The 16,832-nt window shown below is 43.2% G+C and overlaps 1 protein-coding gene across 4 annotated transcripts in view; it reads left to right on the top strand.

Moving 5' to 3' along the window:
* The window catches only part of LOC135212505 (syntaxin-1A-like), a 397,641-nt gene extending 381,519 nt beyond the window's left edge, over positions 1-16,122 (top strand). For all 4 annotated transcript variants that reach the window (XM_064246004.1, XM_064246005.1, XM_064246003.1 and 1 more), the window contains one exon: positions 13,659-16,122. In XM_064246004.1, the coding sequence (XP_064102074.1) occupies positions 13,659-13,667 (9 nt within the window). In that variant the 3' untranslated portion in view covers positions 13,668-16,122. The remainder of the gene's footprint in view (positions 1-13,658) is intronic.
* The last annotated feature ends 710 nt before the right edge of the window (positions 16,123-16,832 follow it).

Here is a 16,832-nt window from a genome sequence, read left to right as displayed (position 1 = left end):
GATAAGCACCCATTGACATAGTCCTTCCAGGCTCTGCCGAGTAAGCGGATAAGACCCCTTTGGCAGACCTACAAGAACTCTTAGCCATAGATCAATATCTTGCTGAGGCTCTTGAGACTGACTAGACTCCTGGATTGTATTCATGAAGTCTTCAGTCTAAACAGGTAGGAACCAAGGTTTTATTTATTTATTACCTACAACGATTGTTGTGATTCCTGTTTGAATCTGTATTTAGCTGTCTCTGACCCACCTCCAATGCTGAGAATCAGCTAAGTATATATCTGACAGGTAAGTTGAATGTATAAAAATGATATTGTTATGATACAATAAAGTTTATACATACTTACCTGGCAGCAGATATATACGATTTATACCCACCCTACCTCCCCTCAGGAGACAGGCGGTATAGAAAAAATATGATAGGAACATGGGGCAATGCGTTCCTATGTCCTGCCACCCCAGCGGCAGGTAAGTAGATCACCTGACCTACCGGTAGCGTGCGCAAAATTCAAATTTCTGTCCGGAAATCGACGGAGTCAAATAGCTAAGTATATATCTGCCAGGTAAGTATGTATAAAACTTTATTGTATCATAACAAAGGGATTTTGACGTAAGGAAAAATCTATTTCTGGGCGATTGGCTCGTGTCGCCAGCGAAATATCCTTTAATCTATTATTTCTAGGGTAAATGTACTAACACATACCAGAGAATATAATAAAGAAAAAGGTCAGTATAACTGACTCGCTCACTCTCCCAGAGATGTCGGTATGAACACTATGGCGAGTGAGACCACTACCACGAGCCAAATGCCAATAGAATTCTCCCACTACAAAATCCCCCAAGAGGAGAGCCGAACCCACAGAGTGGGCAGCACCTACTACTACTTACTTCCCATCCCATGCTGCCGAACTGCTGCGCCTCTGGTGGCCATCCTGAAGTAGCAGACAATCTTGGCGATGGAGGGGTAGGCGGGATTCGCTGGCGACACGAGCCAATCGCCCAGAAATAGATTTTTTCCTTACGTCAAATCCCTTTTCTGGGCTCAGTCGTGTCGCTGCCGCCCCGAAAATCGTACCAGAGAAATAGCACAAGATTGTAAAGAAATTTAACAAAAATATAAAAGGTCTCAAATAAAGAAAAGAAAATAAAATAAAATAAATCAATATAATTGCTAATAAAGATACTATACACAGTGATACAAAATAGAAATATTACTTAATTTTATACTTAATTCTAATAATATTTCTTAACTTAAAGTAATATACATATATACAGGAGAAATGTATCATATATGTACAAAAATGGTATCTGTGTAAAGCAATGTATCAAAACATTCTAAAGCAATTAACACAAAAGTTGAATAAAACAAACTCAACAATAATAAATTATAAAGGAATGTATATGACTTAATATACAAAACCCCGTAATCATTATAATAAGATGTATCTCCTAGCATAAAAATAAGGAGATGACATCCACGAGATCAATAACCATCATCAAATGTGAGTGTCCCTAGCAAAAAAAAAAATAAGGGACACCCACTACATCATCATAAAAGCAGCTAAGACACAAGGTGACCGTAAATGAACAAGGCAGGAATAGACGAACTGTTGGGTGAGGCAGGTAGAAAGGAGGAGGACTGGATCTTTACAATAAGGATTAGTGAGAGTCAGGAGAAACTATGTTCCCCGCTGCTACTGCCTTGAAAATTTCAGAGCTTCCAAGGACTTTAAGTAATGACGTTTGAACACTGTCGGCGATTTCCATCCAGTATACTTTTCAACTCATCGAAGTTCATATGTTGGAAATAGTTATTGAGGTGGCTACTGCCCTGACATCATGTGCTTTTGGGAAAGAGTCAGGATTGGCTTGTTTAATGAAGTACAGGATTTGTTGCCTGATGCCTTTAATAGATGAAAGTGCCACCTTTTTCTCTCTTAAAGAGAGGACCCGATGAGGATGAGGAGGTCCTAGATAGAAAGGCTCGTAAGGCTGAAACTGGGCAAAGAGATACCATCTGTTGTGGAAGGGGTAGTACCTTCCATGGTTCCCACCTCATCAAAGGATCTTCATTCTTAGCTATAAAGCTACGTTCCGGAGAGAGTAGCACTTACCCCTGTGGGAAGGAACTGAAATATGATCCGGATCTCTGGATAAAGCCGACAGTTCTGAAATTCTAGCTCCTGAGGCCAAGCTTAATAAAAACAGGGTTTTTCTTAAGAGCATTATAAACGAGCATGTGTCATTATTGGTTTCTGAAGCCAGCTTTGACATCGTTTAAGAACCATGATACTGACGTAGGCCTTACAGAAGGTCTAAGTCTAGCACACGCCTTGGGATATAGACGAGACGTAGGAATCTGTTCAAGTCTATGTTGAACCCAAATTGAAAAATCTTTTTCAAGGCTGACTTGTTTGTCGTAATTGTGCTAGCTGCTAAGCCTTTTTCAAATAAGGATCTGAAAAGGATATAAGCTGAATTGATTGTCATGATCCTAATATCTGATTCTTTCAGGAAGGTTGCTAACTTTTATTTTTTGACAGCAGCATCATACTGTCTCAAAGTTGAATCTCTTTTATCGGATTCCAAGAAGAGAATATTCTGAGGGTCAATATTCGCATCCCTTTTCGCTGCAAACTTCATGAAATCCATAAAGTTAGGGTTTTGAGAATCCCTGAGGAAGCGAACACAGTCTTCGTTTGTACTGACTGGGAGAGCCTGGGATTGGGGATCCGAAGAGGGCGAAGACCCAGTTCTAGAATGAGAGGATACCAATTGCTCTTCGGCCAGTCTGGGGCTACTAGAGCCACTTGACCCTTGAATGTCCTGAGTTTGTTTAACACTTTCATAAGAGATTCACTGGAGGAAAGACATAAATCTTCTCCCAGTTGTTCCAGTCTAGAGCCAGGGCGTCCGTGGCATAGGCCAGAGGGTCCAGGTTGGGGGCCATAACACGAGAGTTTTGTGGTTCGATTGAGATGCGAAGAGATCCACCTGTAGACCTTGGAACTCTCTGAAGAATCCATTGGAACGAACTGTTGTCCAGTGACCATTTTCCGACTCTAGAGGTACTGATCGGGATAGAGCATCTGCTATGACGTTTCTCACTCCAGCTATATGAGTGGAGGAGAGATGCCAACTGAACTTGTCCGCCAGGGGAGAAGATGGCTACCATGACATGATTTAGATGACGTGACTTGGAGCCTCCTCTGTTTACGCAATGTACTACCACTGCGCTGTCCAGACTAGCTTTATGTGGGAGTACTTTGGCGGACGTAACCTTTTTAGAGTCAAGAACACTGCCATTGCCTCCAGTACGTTTATATATGGAACTGACGGAACTGAGGTGACCACGTTCCTTGGACCTTCTTGAACTGAATATCCTCCCCAACCGCTTAATGAAGCGTCTGTGTGGATGGTGAACCCTGGTGGGAGGAAAACTGAAGAGGCACTGACACCGACAAGTTCTTGACTTTCGCCCACGGCCGGAGTCGATTCTTTAGAATCAGAGGGACTGAGGACAATTTGTCCCTGGACCTGACATTTGCTCGTGAGCGCCAGATTCTGGTTAGGTCTTTCAGTTTGGCTTTCATTAGGATGTTCGTCACTGATGCAAACTGGAGAGAACCCAGGATCCTTTCCTGAGATCTTCTTGACGCCAGTTTGTGACTCAGAAATTGCTTGACTGACTTCGCTATTTCCTTCCTCTTGGATGATGGAATCGACAGAGTATGGGAGGATAGATTCCATTGAATGCCTAGCCACTGAAAGTTTGACTCTGGAGTGAGTCTTGACTTGGTCCTGTTTATCTTGAAGCCTAGATATTCCAGGAACTGAATCACTTTCAGTGTTGCTCTGTTGCATTCCTCGACTGTTGAAGCCCAGATCACCAATCGTCGAGATACGCTACTACCATAATCCCTTGCGATCTGAGTTGTTGAACTACTACTTCCGCCAGCTTCGTAAACACCCTGGGTGCTACGTTGAGCCCGAAAGGAACTACCTTGAAGGAGAATGTCTGGTCTCCTATCTTGAAGCCAGATACGGACGGAAGTGGTCTTGCAATAGGGATATGATAGTAAGCGTCTGTAAGATCGATAGAGGTGGTGACGGCCCCACGGGGAAGTAAGGTCCGTACCTGCGAGATCGTGAGCATCTTGAACTTGTCGCAGCGAATGGCTAAGTTTAAGCGGGACAAGTCTAAGATTACCCTTCTTTTTTTTTTGTGAGCCTTTCTTTGGCACGCTGAACAAGCGTCCTTGAAATTTTAACCTTTTGACTCTCGCTATAGCTCCTTTCTGAAGGAGATCCTCCGCATAATCTCCGTCATTCCTTGGTAAAGGAAGTTGGCGGAAAGGTCTGGGATGGAGGTGGGTTCGTTAACCAGCTCCAACCCAGGCCTTTTGACACAATGCGTGAGCCCACTTGCTGAAGTTCCACCGGTGGCGAAAGTGAAACAGCCTCCCTCCTACCTGAAATTCCTCATTGGTTCTGGTAGCCTCCCCTGCCTCCTCTGAAATGTTTTCCCCTATTAAAGGGACCTCCCGATCCTCTCCCACGAAAGGATCGCTTACCTCTGCCTCCCTTACCCGAGCGGTCATACTTCTGTGAAGCTTGACTCTCGAAGGATTGATTGTAAGCTGAGAGAGGGCGTAAGAGGTGGAGGGCTGAGGCTGAGGGGAGATAACATAAATAGGCTGTGATTGAGCCTTTGAGGTGGAAGGTTGGGCTGTTTTGCACTAAGGGAACAGCCGGAACTTGCTGAGAAAAGCGTGGCTGCTTTTTCTGATAGGGCTGGAAACGTCTGGGTTTCCTTTGACCCTTACCTCTAGCTGCTTGATCTTGCCGCCTCTTGGCCGTAAGACCCCAACGGTCCTTAGGCTCTGGTTCAACCTCGTAGCCTCTGATTGAACCTCCTTCACCATCGCCTCTGGGAAGAGGTCTGCTCCCCAGATGCTCGACGCAAGTAACCTATTCGGCTCGTGCCGAATAGTTGCTTCTTGTAGGACATGCTTCCTACAATTCGTCCTAGCAGTGGCAAACTCAAACATATCTGACTGTACCGTTTGAGTCAGAGATTTGGTCATAAGTTTGAAGAGCGGTTCTGAGCCATAGGCTATGGTAGCCACCTCAGTCATAGCCATGGAATTAATAGATCTGGCTAACCGTGATTTGGCGTCAAATTCAGCCTGAATAAGGCTATCTGGAAGCCTAGGTAACTTTTCACCAAACTGCTCCATAGCACAGTCCGGTTTGAGTTTGCCAGCTGAGAAGGTGTTAGGTAAGTCTTCCCACAATTCTCGGCTGAAGGAAGTAACGGAGATGTAGGATCTGCTTCCTTCAGTTGAGGCATGGGGTCCCCCTTCTGGGCCGCTGGAATGGTAGACGTCGCGATCTTTGTCAGGAAAGGGAGCGGGGTACTCTCATCCATCGTAAAGATCGTAAACGGACTCTTGAAAGGTTGGATTTTCGTATTGGAACAATCCATGTCCTCTAGACACCTGAGCCAATTCTCTCTGAGCCTGGTCACGTGAATAGAGGACTGTCTCCTTTGGAACTTTATCATCCCGAGTCATGGCTGAGGCGGTGAGCCTTGCGTAGCCGATGAACGGAGGCTGAAGGTCTTCCGGGTAGAACTCGAAGTCCTCGATCCTCCGAGTTCCACATTCCGGGATAGAAATGAGTCCGTCTTGGAAGGGGGCGTATGACGCTACTCTCCAAGGGTTGTTCATTGAAAACGGAGGTAGAGAGTCATACGGGGGAAGCTGGGCTCCACCTGTATTGAAAGGTGGAGGAGAGGCTAGAGGAGCTTGGCTCAGTCCGGCTATAATGCTGTCTTGGGAAGTAATCCTATCCGACAACCGAGAGATCATTTGTTCCATGCTACTTTTCAGAGATCCAACTAGGTCGCCCACCTGTTGTAACAGACCAGCATTGGAGTCCAAAGCCGGAGCTGCTGCGGAGGTGGAGGGGTGGCTCTGAATCGGAACCAAAGGTAGCGGAACTGACGACTCTGCCGGAGTGTGAGATCTCTCTCTGGAGGATTTACTCCTCGAGGACTTAGAGCCGGACCCAGAAGCTTTAGATCTCTCTGCTCCGGGATTCCTAGCCGGAGAACTTACGAGAGGAAGATGACGCCGAAGCCGTCTTCTTAGACGACGACGACGTCTTTGTCAAGGATTTCACTGCTTTGACCCTTGACCTTGGGTCTAACTGAAGCGTCAGGAGGAGTATATAGTTCGTCACCCGTAAAGCCTTGGAAGGATGGAGAGGTTGCAGGAGTAGAAGAAACAGTTGCACCCAAGGGTATCCCTTGGGTGTCCACCTTACCTACCTCGACCAACAGGTCGTCTACACCTACCATAGGTTCTACATTGATATCCAACGTCGCGACTTCCGAGGAGATGTCCTGGCCTTGGTCAGTCAATGAGGCAGCCAGCTGTTGCTGGATAAAGGCGATAGTCGGGGCAGCCTCTACTGGATCGACGTATCCTGTCGCCTTGCCTCCGGGGAAGATTAGTACCGCCAACCTTTTCTCCAGGATGTAGGGCATACCCTTGGCGGCGTTTTTCCCGAAACCGCCGACCCAGGCCCGCAGGGTTGCCAGTGCGGTATCCCTCACGGCCGGCGCCTGGAAGAGAGGGTATTGATTAGATTTAAGAATAACTTAAAACTAAACTAACTTAAAGCATAACTTAAAATTATAGGGGCTATAAGGCCCCTTGAATTTACCTTAAGTTAGAGTGATTGATGTAAAACTTAAGCACTAAAACAGATGAGGACCAGCTACCGGAGATGGTATACTTACCCCGTCTAAAGCTGGCTCACCAGATCGTAACATATGGTACACGTCTCATGGTACCAGACCTGGATGTCCCCGTGCGGAGTCGCGCATGGAGCAGGACCGGCAAACTTCGTGTCCACATGGGTCCTGAAGTGTGGCGGCGCATCCCGGATGCTCACAGTTGGTGGTCTGTAAGTGGAAAGACACATGAGTATCTTAAAGAACATCACTTACAGGCTAAAGACAGAAGAACTCCGTTGCATGCCGGAGCTCGGAAAAAATTTGGGCATAGCCCCTCCCTTAATCGCCTGAATAGGCTATAAACCCCGGAGGTATCCGGTGAAACATGAAGGGAGGGGGAATGGTTTAAGGTACTTAAGATAAACTTAATAGTTTAACATAATAGAACTTAAACCTAAAAGCTCGAACGTACCGGACTAAGTCCAGTGCGTGGCGGAGTGTATAACTCAGTGAAACGGAGAGGTCAGAAGGGACCGACTGTATGTACCGGTCCACCCCGTGGGGTAGACTAGCACCTTTCCGCTGGATGCCAGGTCTCCGGTGGTAAGGAGCCCTAGTAAGGGGGGAAAGAGCAAGGGGCATACAGACTCGGGCTAGTAACGGAGCGACGGAGTAGTAACGGAGGGGGGGAAAGGCCAGTCCCCCCCACCTTACCATCCGACCGGACCGAGAAGCCGGAGAGGTCGAGTCCAGTCTGGGTCTGTCCCGTCCCTCCTCTACCCCCTCCGCCTGGGGGGAGAGAGGGAGGCAGGCTCGGGTATGCGGAGCGAGCATGGGCAGGCCTAACCACCCCCCCCGACCCTATGGAAGAGCGGGAGGGGGGCAAGGTGACTGGACAGGCGTCTGGCTGCCTCGTGATCACATAGTGACCACGGGGCGATAAGAACAAACACTAAGCCTAGACCACAACCAACTGATCAAAGAGAGATGCTATCGGGAAGCAACCGCTGAAAAGCGGTAACATGGCCCCATGGGCCATGACCTAGGCTAAGCGAGCCAGACGCCTAACTAACCTAACAATATCACATAAATATACAAAATGAAAGAAGAAAACAAAATAGTAGGAGAAAAAATCCAGGAGTGTACGACTAACCCGAAGGCAAGTCTACCACTCAAAGCTAGCCGAGGCCGATACTAAGAGCCGTGGCTAGGGTCTGGATGGAAGAGCCTACATAAGGTAAAAGACATGCATGCATGACAAAACCGTGTAGACCTTACCCTAAACAAAGCGGATAATAAAAATAGAGCGTACAAAAGCCAGGGGAAGTTCTGGGTATGGGCGACCCAGAACGGACCCACCACGAGGCAGAACCATGCTGCCATGCTTCCGACCCTAGAGACGTATTTATACCTAAAAAATAAAAAGGCAAATACGTGCTCAGGGCCGGAAAAAACCAATTAGCAATAAACATTGAGTACTTAACTTAGCTGCTGCGATGGCTGCACGCTCCATGGTAATAAAATCCAAAGGAAAGGGCACAAAAAACACAGAGAAGAAAATGGCACGTGTGTCTCGTGTGCGCTAACTGAAAAGGATGGCCACCAGAGGCGCAGCAGTCGGCAGCATGGGATGGAGTAGTAGTAGTAGGTGCTGCCCACTCTGTGGGTCGGCTCTCCTCTTGGGGGATTTTGTAGTGGGAGAATTCTATTGGCATTTGGCTCGTGGTAGTGGTCTCACTCGCCATAGTGTTCATACCGACACTCTCTGGGAGAGTGAGCGAGTCAGTTATACTGACCTTTTTCTTTATTTATTTATTCTCTGGTATGTGTTAGTACATTTACCCTAGAAATAATAGATTAAAGGATATTTCGCGCAGCGACACGAGCTGAGCCCAGAAATATCATTTTACAAAACACATTAACAAAACTGTAACACTTAACTTTACAAAAAACTAAAATTAAAAGTTTTTTTTTTTCTTTTTTTTATTTAACTTTTTTTTATTTTATTTTTTTTACTTTTTTTTACTTTTAAGTAGGTGTTTTTTTTTTTTTTTTTTTTTTTTTTTCTTTTTTCTTTTTTTTTTACAGAATTTCAACTTCATCACCACTTTCAACTTTCTGTTTATCACTTGGTTCTTCCTTTTTGCTTTCAACTTTCTGTTTTTTCATCACTTGGTTCTTCTTTTTGCTTTCAACTTTTTGTTTTTTATCACTTAGTTCTTCCTTTTTGCTTACTCCTGCTAATGCTAAAGGCCTCTTTACAAAATAACGATCCAAGGAAGATTCCTTCTGCCTACTTTTCACAATGTTCCTGAAACAACTCAGGCAAACGTCATCGAACTGCACAAGCATACGACCTGTGTGAGCCTTTTCAGGGTGTCTTTTTTTCTATAAACGATTGCACTTTATGAAAAGCGGGTAGAGCATCCTTAATTTCTGCCGTTGTCATAGGGTCCTCCTCCTCTTCCTCGCTGCTGCTAGAGAACTCCTCTTGAACGACGTTATGTTGCATGGCCTCCAACTCCTTCAGGTCATCCGTCGTAAGCTCCTCTTGGTGCTCCTCGAGAAGGTCGTTGATGTCGTCCTCATCGACGACCAGCCCCATGGACTTGCCAAGTGCAACAATCTCATCAAGATTTGGTTGGGAAACAGTTTCGGGATCGTCAACTGTTTCTGACTCTGCAGCACCAGCTTCGCCCACGTCGAATCCCTCGAAGTCTCTGGCGGATACGGCATCAGGCCAGAGTTTCCTCCACGAGGAATTCAAGGTTCGCCTCGAAACCTCCTGCCAAGCTTGGTCGATGAGTCGGATGCAAATGACGATGTCGAAATGCTCATTCCAAAATTGACGCAAGGTGAGGTTTGTGGTATCGGTGATGTCGAAACATCTCTTGAAAAGATGTTTCGTTTACAGCTTCTTAAAGTTCGCTATCACTTGCTGGTCCATGGGCTGGAGGAGAGGGGTAGTGTTGGGCGGAAGAAAAAGAATCTTGACAAAGGAATACTCCGCTAGGATATCTTCCTCGAGGCCAGGGGGTTGGGGAGGGGCATTGTCCAACACCAGCAGACATTTCAGGGGGAGGTGCTTCTCTTCCAAAAATTTCTTCACTGTCGGGCCGAAACACAGATTTACCCACTCGGTGAACAAAAGCCTCGTTACCCAGGCTTTTGCATTAGCCCTCCACATCACTGGAAGCTTCTCCTTAAGCACTCTGTGGGCCTTAAAAGACTCAAGGAGTCTCGGAATGATACACCAGTAGGGGCTTCACCTTACAATCCCCACTGGCGTTCGAACAAAGTGTGAGCGTAAGCCTATCTTTCATAGACTTATGCCCAGGTAGCTTCTTCTCTTCCTCCGTGATGTACGTCCGACGAAGCATTTTTTTCCAAAAAAGGCCAGTCTCATCACAGTTGAAGACTTGCTGAGAACTGTAGCCTTCTTTGGTCATCATCTCGTCGAAAGTCTTTTTAAATGCTTCGGCCGCTTTCTTGTCCGAGCTGGCAGCCTCCCCATGCCACACCACCGAATGGATGCCAGTTCGTTTACGAAATTTCTCGAACCAGCCATGCGAAGCCTTGAACTCTGGGGTTTGTGTTGATGTCCCTTCCCCTCCGTCGTCTTCCGCCTGCACAATCAAATCGCCGAAAATAGCGCTGGCCTTGTGGGAGATTGCCGTCTCCGTTACCGTATCGCCAGTGATTTCTTTGTCTTTTATCCAGACAAGAAGCAGCTGTTCCATCTCACTGTGCACGTGGGTCCTCTTGCTGGACAAAATAGTGATGCCCTTGGACGGTGTAGCTGCTTTGATGGCATCCTTCTGTTTAAGGATGGTGCCTATTGTCGACGGATTTCGGCCGTATTCCTTGGCGATCACACTCAATCGCATACCAGCTTCATACTTCTTGATGATCTCCATCTTTGTCTCCAAAGAGAGCATTCGCTTCTTTCTGTGAATTTCAACTTTCTTGGGACCCATGACTACGTTATCTTCTACGTAATTTATGTACATATAAGTACAATAAAGTTTTCGCACAACACGATATAGTACGTATACTGCAACGAAATCACTAACGAATTTACGTTACTAAACGAAATCGTTAGACCGAACGAATACCACGTGCGTACGATAACGATGCTGGTACGAAGTGGACGAGGTAGGCACGCCACCACGTTATCGTACTCACACAGAATTCGTTTGTTCTCATATACGATTTCGTTTGTTAACGTAAATTTGTGTTAGTGATTTCGCTTTGTATTTTATCATGTTGTGTGAGAACTTGATTAGTAACTTAATTACGTATAGTCATGGGTCCCAAGAAAGTTGCTGAACTTCACTGAAAGAAGAGGATGCTTTCTATGAAGACAAAGATGAAGATAATCAAGAAGTATGAGGCTGGCATGTGGTTGAGTGTGATCGCTAAGGAATACGGCCAAAATCCATCGACGATAGGCACCATCCTTAAGCAGAAGGAAGCAGCTATCAAAGCAGCTACGCCTTCCAAGGGCGTGACTATTTTGTCCAACAAAAGGAGCCACGTGCATAATGAGGTGGAGAGGCTGCTTCTTGTATGGATAAAAGACAAAGAAATCGCTGGCGATACGATAACCGAGACGGCAATATGCCACAAGACCAGTGCTATTTTTGGCGATTTGATTGCTCAGGCGGAAGACAACGGAGGAGAAGGGACATCGACGCCAACCCCAGACTTCAAGGCTTCTCGTGGGTGGTTTGAAAAAATCCGGAAACGGACTGGCATCCATTCGGTGGTGCGGCATGGGGAGGCCGCCAGCTCTGACACGAAAGGGGCCGAAGCCTTTATTAAGACATTCGACGAGATGATCAATGAAGGCTACAGTTCTCAGTAAGTCCTCAACTGTGACGAGACTGGGCTTTTTTGGAAAAAAAATGCCTCGTTGGACGTACATCACGGAGAAAGAGAAGAAGCTACCTGGGCATAAGCCTATGAAAGACAGGCTTACGTTTGCACTTTGTTCCAACACCAGTGGGGATTGTAAAGTCAGTAAAGTCAAGCCCCTACTTGTCTATCATTCGGAGACTCCTCGAGTCTTCAAGGCCCACAAAGTGCTAAAGGAGAAGCTTCCAGTGATGTGGAGGGCTAATGTGAAAGCTTGGGTAACGAGACTTTTGTTCACCGAGTGGGTTAATCTGTGTCTTGGCCCGACAGTGAAGAAATTCTTTGAAGAGAAGCGCCTCCCTCTGAAATGTCTGCTGGTGTTGGACAATGCCCCTGCTCACCCTCCTGGCTTTGAGGAAGATATCCTAGTGGAGTATTCTTTCATTAAGGTTCTTTATCTTCTGCCCAACACCACCCCTCTCCTCCAGCCCATGGACCAGCAAGTGATAGCGAACTTCAAGAAGCTGTATACGAAACATGTTTTCAAGAGATGTTTCGACATCACTGATACCACAAACCTCACCATGCGTGAATTTTGGAAGGAGCGTTTCAGTATCGTGATATGCATCCAACTCATCAATCAAGCTTGGCAGGAGGTTTCGAGGCGAACCTTGAATTCTTCATGGAGGAAACTCTGGCCTGATGGCGTATCCGCCTGAGACTTGAGGGATTTGACGTGGGTGAAGCTAATGCAGATTCAGAATCATTTGACTATCCTGAAACTGTTTCGCAACCAGATCTTGACAAGATCGTTGCTCTCGGCAAGTCCATGGGGCTGGTCGTCGACGAGGACAACATCAATGACCTTCTCGAGGAGCACCAAGAGGAGCTTACGACGGATGACCTGAATGAGTTGGAGGCCATGCAACGTAATGTCGTTCAAGAAGAGTTCTCTAGCAGCGGCAAGGAGGAGGAGGAGGACCCTATGACAATGGCAGAAATTAAGGATGCTTTAGCTCCTTTTCATAAAGTGCAATCATTTGTAGAAAAGAGACACCCCGAAAAGGCTTACACAGGTCGTATGCTTGTGCAGTTCGATGATGTTTGCCTGAGTCGTTTCAGAAACATTGTGAAAAGCAGGCAGAAGCTATCTTCCTTGGATAGTTATTTTTTAAAGAGGCCTGTAGTAGGAGTATGCAAACAGGAAGATCCAAGTGATACGAAAAACAGAAAATTGAAAGTGGTGAGAAATTGAAATTTTGTTTAAAAAAAAAAAAAAAAGTAAAGTATAAAAGTGAAAAAAAAAAATTAAAAATCAAAAAGACAAAAAAAAAAAAAAATTTTATTTTAAGTTTTTGTAAAGTTAAGTGTTAATGTTTTCTGCCATTTGTTAATGTGTTTTGTAAAGTCTTGTGTTAATGTTTTCTGCCATTTTTTAATGTGTTTCGTAAAGTTTAGTGTTAATGTTTTCTGCCATGTGTCCTCTTCTGTTGGAGATCGCCTCACTCGAAATGTAAGGTTCCACATTTTACTATTTACGTATGTACGTACAGTATTTCTTGTACCATGTACACTAATATACACTTTATTTACAGGTATGTAGTACATATTAGTAGTGTATGTAGTTTAAGTTAGGTATTGAGGTCCAAATTGTTTATTTCATTATTTATTGGTTAATTTAGTTTTATTATAAAATTTACTGGGGTATTTTTGTAGGGCTTGGAACGAATTAGCCAATTAACATGTAAAGTGTGGTTCAAGATACGAAAAAATCAGGTTACGAAGGCCACTTCAGAACGGATTAATTTCATATCCTGAGGCACTAAAGTACTGTATTTAAGCTTTTATGTCTGTAATTGTCTTCTTCATGTGCCTTTATTTTAAAAAATTTTCTTCATCTTAATCATTCTGAGTTTTTGGAGAATTGTCAACAGGAGAGAAATAGTTGATTTAAAATATACTCGGTTATTAAATGAAATTTTGAATAATAAATTATACAGAATACTAATCAGTTCCTTATCACTCATATTATGTTTTTTTTTCTCTCTCTCTTCAGTTTGTGTAGACAGAACTTGTATGGTTACTTCTTGAGCATACCACCCACGAGGCCTTCTCCCCTGTCAACACAGGTTATGCCTGTAAAATGCCGTCCAAGGACTCTGTTAATTTTCAGGCATATCACATGCAAGTCATTTGGTGCCTTCACGGATAATGATTTTTGTCACTAAATTCAAGTCTGATATGTAAACAAAGGTAAATTTAGTAAATTTTGATTATTCATCATTGCTTTGATACTGATATGGAGTGCCTTTTCATTTTTACTCCCACAGATTGATTTCTGGGATGTTTCCGCTCAATATTTCATAATAAGTGAACATGACTGGATCATTGACAATAGTACAGTAATTCATATGATACTGTTTACCTAAGTAACTGAATCACTTTTGTATTTGCAACATGCAGTTAGCATATTTGAAGGTGCTTTTGAAATGTGAAGTTTTGCTATAAATTAAGCCTATAGATCATAAGATGTCACAACCACTGTAACATGAGTTACTACTTAATGCATATTTTTTGCAGCCTGTTAGAACAGAGATGAAGACATTTGCAGCTTCATTGCCAAACTTGTGTGCAATATTCACTAGAAAAAATTTAAATATTAGGTAACTATAATGGAGACCATAGAGTTTTTCTAGGATTACTTATGCTAAATGACTGAAGACTTCTTTCATGTCTTAGATATAAGAATGATCGGAATTAAAACGTCTCCCGTACGTAGAAGGAAAAGGGTGAGTTATTACAGCTCCAAAATGCTGAAATATTAAGCATTCTGAGCTATATAACCTCCAGGGTTATTATTTACACATGTTACTGTGATATGCTTTTGGACGAGGTAAGATCCATGTTCTTACCTTAAACATGAGTAGGGATTCCTTCATGAAACATTTTATAGGCATCCTGTGTTATTACATTAATTCTGTGCTCTGATCATCAAGTGTTCAATTTTGCTTACATTACAAATAAACATTCGACGCTCTTGGTTTGATACCTGTAAACCTAAAACTATTTTGAATTCCTTATTCCTACATCACTATGAATTGTAAACAGAGACCCTTAAAAAAAGGTTACTGGAGAATTAGTCATATTTATGTCTTCTTAAAATATGAGGTCCATTTTGAATTCAAGCAAGAACATTTTATTTTGGTATGTCTGAAGCACAGTAGTCAGATCATGCCAAAACTCATTTCATGCCATTAAATATAAGTACAGTATAATTTTTTTCAATGGCAATAAGCTGTCAAGTACTTCTGATAGTATTTTGGGTATATCACTGTGCTTCAAAAAGGCTTTTAAAAGGTAATAATCAGTTAAGTACTTGCAGTTGACACTGAATAACTTTCTTGTTTAAAATTAACAAAGAATTGTCAACAACTAGTCAGAACCTCAGATAGCAGCTGGGCTTGTTGTCCTTGGGTTAGATTCATTTATAGAATTTGTCTGCATTTTCATTAAATCAGTTATCGTAGACTAGTGTCCTCTCAGTGCCTCTATTATGTGGTTGAAAAGCTGCACAATAAATAGCAATTTTATTGCAGTGTCTTACCGAACAATTATACAGCTGTAGGTTCCCTACAGCTGTATAATTGTTTTGTAAGTGTAATAAAATTTCATTTTATTATAAAAATTACATATTAGTTACCTTGCAAAAAATATTAAGTATTCTTCTGTTGTAGTTACTCTAAAAGACCAAATGTGTGTTTGCGTACTGAGAAATGCAGATTGATATATTATTTAAACATCGGAACAATTTATTTCACAAACATTTTGGAATCATACATTATGTTTGCTACATGTTAAGCTTGCATCTTGCATATGACAGTCTCCCTCCAATCTGACTTTGCTTCTCTACGAGTTGCATTTCTAAATTTTTATTTGGTAGGTGCAGAATCTTAACTTAAGAACAGTTTTATGGATCTGGCCTTTCAATAGTTAAGTGAAAACCTGATGGTATGTATAGCATTCACCCTACCCCACAGCCAACACCCATAGTGCATACAATAGTCCCATGTTATCAGTAGCCTGTACTAATCTATCATTTGTACATATTACTCAGTGTCATATACATTATCATAATATAGCTTAGGAGACCTAACTGATGCTCACAAAATACACAAATTCATTCAACATATACAGTGAGGTCCCATGTAGTTGTAGGAACAGACATTTTATTTTGAGTCCAAATTGTTATAATTATTGCTTTTAAAGTGTTACTAACACTGTAATACCATTCTGTAGTACACACACAAATCCAATTACACATTTCTAACCACGATTCTAGAATGCAGGGGAAGTATTCTTAGGATAAATAAAATATGATGCAACTTCTTAAAAAACAACACTCATAGCATAATTATTGAAAGTAAGAAAAACTGAAGTTGGAGCTTGAGTTCTGAAAAAAGTTTAAGTTTTTCCTTAACATGTAAGATGCCTTCCAAGTTGTTCCGATATGTAATACAAACCTTTCGGTCCTTTAACAATAGGAATATATTTTCGGCGTAGCTGGAATTAAGGCCGTTGAATCTTGAACAAGGTGGTTAGGCAGTAACTACCATGGGGCAGGCTAGCCTGCCCGGATGTAAACACTCCACTTTACTTTCGGCCGTCTTCCAAGGAAGACTGGTTGTTAATCTTTTTTCCCGGTGGGATCCTTTTGGTTTATTTTTTGTATTTAAATAATTATGCATATACGGTGTTTGATATTAATACTAAACAAAGGTTAGTCCTTGGTTTTTCAATTAATATACAAACCCACTTTTTGTGATAGTCTTTGTAACCGCCCCTCTACTTGTGTTAAGAGCCGGCGGCTAAGGTATGCCAACATATTTACATTCTTTCGCCCTTTAGCACTGGCTCAGACCTGCATGAGGACGTGATATGTATTTAGCTTGAGGATGAGACATGTATTCATCCGGAAATTACGCTTACGCTTGTGAATTACCAAGGGAACTTCAAAGGTTTGTCCGTGTTTTGTTGTTATGGTAATTTCTCTTCTCCTTCTTCCTTCCCTTCACTTACTATCGGAAGAAGGTAGAAGGATGGGCGTGTGGTGCTGATGTTGGGGGATCTCCTCTCACTTCGGAGGGCGGGGCCCTTGGATGTGTGAGGAGTATCCTCATTACTTTAATATTTTTTTCCTTATTTTACAGAGTAGTGGTGATTTTGTTTTCAG

The sequence above is a fragment of the Macrobrachium nipponense genome, chromosome 41 (genome assembly GCF_015104395.2).
Source record: "Macrobrachium nipponense isolate FS-2020 chromosome 41, ASM1510439v2, whole genome shotgun sequence".
NCBI classification, from domain to species: Eukaryota; Metazoa; Arthropoda; class Malacostraca; order Decapoda; family Palaemonidae; genus Macrobrachium; species Macrobrachium nipponense.
This window is presented reverse-complemented; position numbering and strand designations above follow the sequence as displayed.